This window comes from Salmo salar, unplaced genomic scaffold (genome assembly GCF_905237065.1).
Source record: "Salmo salar unplaced genomic scaffold, Ssal_v3.1, whole genome shotgun sequence".
Classification (NCBI taxonomy): Eukaryota; Metazoa; Chordata; class Actinopteri; order Salmoniformes; family Salmonidae; genus Salmo; species Salmo salar.
This window is the reverse complement of record NW_025548467.1, coordinates 31,410-35,000: the sequence shown is the minus strand read 5'-3', so window position 1 is coordinate 35,000 and position 3,591 is coordinate 31,410. Positions and strand designations below refer to the sequence as shown.

Here is a 3,591-nt window from a genome sequence, read left to right as displayed (position 1 = left end):
TTCTACATCGACTACATACTGCACTTCTACATTTACTACATACTGCATTTACTACATTTATTGAATTTACTACATTTACTGCATTTATTGCATTTATTGAATTTACTACATTTACTCGATACTGCACTTCTACATTTACTGCATTTACTACATTGACTACATTCTACATTTACTGTTTTTACTACATACTACCTTTTTACTACATACTACATACTACATTTACTGCATTTACTGCATTTACTGCATTTACTGCATTTACTGCATTTACTACATTTACTACATACTGCATTTACCACATACTACATTTATTACATACTCTATTTACTACATACTACATACTGCATTGACTACATACTACATGTACTGCATTTACTGCATTTACCACATTTACTACATACTGCATTTACCTCATACTACATTTATTAAATACTTAATTTACTACTTACTAAATTTACTGCCTTTACTACACTGACTACATTTACTGCATTTACTACATACTGCATTTACCACATACTATATTTATTACATACTGCATTTCTAGATTTACTACATATTGCATTTCTGTATTTACTACATACTGCATTTACTACATACTGCATTTACCACATACTGCATTTATACATTTACTACATAATGCATTTACTACATATGCATTTCCTACATACTGCATTTCCTACATACTAAATGTACTACATTTACTACATACATTTACTACATACTACATTTATTACATATACATTTACTACATTTATTACATACTACATTTACTACATACTACATTTACTACATACTACATTTACTGCATTTACTACATACTACATACTACATACTGCATTTACTACATCCTAAATTTACAACATACTACATTTACTACATATACATTTACTACATTTACTACATACTACATTTACTACATACTACATTTACTACATACTGCATTTATTACATATACATTGACTACATACTACATTTACTGCATTTACTGCATTTATTACAGACTGCATACTGCATTTACTACATACTACATTTACTGCATTTACTACATACTACATTTACTATATACTACATACTACATTTACTGCATTTACTACATACCACATACTGCCTTTACTACATACATACTGCATTTACTAGATACTACATTTACTACATACTGCATTTACTACATACTGCATTTACTACATTTACTACATACTGCATTTACTAGATACTACATTTACTACATACTGCATTTACTACATACTACATTTACTACATACTACATTTACTACATACTGCATTTACTACATACTGCATTTACTACATACTACATTTACTGCATGTACTACATACTACATTTACTACATACTACATTTACTACATATTGCATTTCTAGATTTCAACATACTGCATTTCTACATACTGCATTTCTACATTTTACATATCTATACATTTATATTTCTACAGCAAGTGGAGCTGACCCTGACCATTGCATTTTTTATTTTGTTTGTGTGTGTGTGTGTGTGTGTGTCTGTGTGTGTGTGTGTGTGTGTGTGTGTGTGTGTGTGTGTGTGTGTGTGTGTGTGTGTGTGTGTGTGTGTGTGTAGATGACATTTACAGATGCCATGAGGAGTAAGGCCAGGCTGTCCATCACGGGGTCCTCTGGGGAGAACGGCCGTGTTCTTACCCCTGACTTCTCTCACCCTCCTGACTGTCCCCGTGTCCCTTACCTCCGACCAGGACTACCCATGAGCCTCAGCATGACTGACCTCTCCTGACCACTCCCTCGCAGTGCCTTACAGCCAATCAGATCACAGAGAGCCGCCGACAAAACTCCACATCAACCCATCACGTTTTTTTTTTCAGAGGACTGGACTTTCTTTCCCGCCCTCTTCTCTGATTGGGCAGATAGCTCTGGGCTGGTGATGTCATCACCCTTCCCCTCTAATCGCTGCCGGGGGAAGTGAAAACAACCAATCGCGGCAGACCTATCCATTTCCATAGTGACCAGCTCTGATTCAAGCACACGAGACTTCAGCTGCATCAGACGGGATTTTATAAAATCAAGTTGATCAACTTCACGGGGGAAAAAAAATCTATTTTTTAAGTATTTTCAAAAGCTTCCATTTAGTAGAGTGAGTCAATATGATCGCCTGTATACTCCGACTTCACTACCGCTCTGTACATAGGACCAGTTATAACAATAATGATAATAATAATGTTATATTAATTATATGAATAATAATTATAATAATGATGATAATAATGCTTGCTCTGAACCCTGACCCCTGTTTTCACTAGAGACCTAGTTTGACCTCTGAACCCTAAACCTGTTTTCAGTAGAGACATAGTTTAACCTCTGAACCCTAACCCCTGTTTTCAGTAGATACGTAGTTTGACCTCTGAACCCTAACCCCAGTTTTCACTAGAGACCTAGTTTGACCTCTGAACCCTAACCCCTGTTTTCAGTAGAGACCTAGTTTGACCTCTGAACCCTGACCCCTGTTTTCACTAGAGACCTAGTTTGACCTCTGAACCCTAACCCCTGTTTTCACTAGAGACCTAGTTTGACCTCTGAACCCTAACCCCTGTTTTCACTAAAAACCTAGTTTGACCTCTGAACCCTAACCCCTGTTTTCACTAGAGACCTAGTTTGACCTCTGAACCCTAACCCCTGTTTTCACTAGAGACCTAGTTTGACCTTTGAACCCTAACCCCTGTTTTCACTAAAAACCTAGTTTGACCCTAAAACTCCAGATGGTACTGAGGCCAGAAACTAAAAACAGACATATATGGCCCATGAACAACAGACATACTGTATATGGCCCATGAACAACAGACATACTGTATATGGCCCATGAACAACAGACATACTGTATATGGCCCATGAACAACAGACATACTGTATATGGCCCATGAACAACAGACATACTGTATATGGCCCATGAACAACAGACATACTGTATATGGCCCATGAACAACAGACATACTGTATATGGCCCATGAACAACAGACATACTGTATATGGCCCATGAACAACAGACATACTGTATATGGCCCATGAACAACAGACATACTGTATATGGCCCATGAACAACAGACATACTGTATATGGCCCATGAACAACAGACATACTGTATATGGCCCATGAACAACAGACATACTGTATATGGCCCATGAACAACAGACATACTGTATATGGCCCATGAACAACAGACATACTGTATATGGCCCATGAACAACAGACATACTGTATATGGCCCATGAACAACAGACTTTGGTGTTTATATGGACAAAAGACAGTACCATAATAGAGTGCCAATGCCAAGTACAGGAGAGTGCCAAAAGAGGGACTTGAGCCAATAAGCTGGTTCAGCCAAAAGAGGGACTTGAGCCAATAACCTGGTTCAGCCAAAAGAGGGACTTGAGCCAATAACCTGGTTCAGCCAAAAGAGGAAATTGAACCAATAAGCTGGTTCAGCCAAAAGGACTTGAACCAATAAGCTGGTCCAGCCAAAAGGACTTGAACCAATAAGCTGGTTCAGCCAAAAGGACTTGAACCAATAAGCTGGTTCAGCCAAAAGAGGAAATTGAACCAATAAGCTGGTTCAG

The 3,591-nt window shown here is 37.6% G+C and overlaps 1 protein-coding gene across 4 annotated transcripts in view; it reads left to right on the top strand.

The window, feature by feature from the left end:
• Positions 1-2,927, top strand: part of LOC106595741 (glutamate receptor 2) — a 105,325-nt gene extending 102,398 nt beyond the window's left edge. For all 4 annotated transcript variants that reach the window (XM_045712409.1, XM_045712411.1, XM_045712408.1 and 1 more), the window contains exon 16: positions 1,587-2,927. In XM_045712409.1, coding sequence (XP_045568365.1) covers positions 1,587-1,757 — 171 coding nt within the window. In that variant the 3' untranslated portion in view covers positions 1,758-2,927. The remainder of the gene's footprint in view (positions 1-1,586) is intronic.
• Positions 2,928-3,591: the final 664 nt, after the last annotated feature.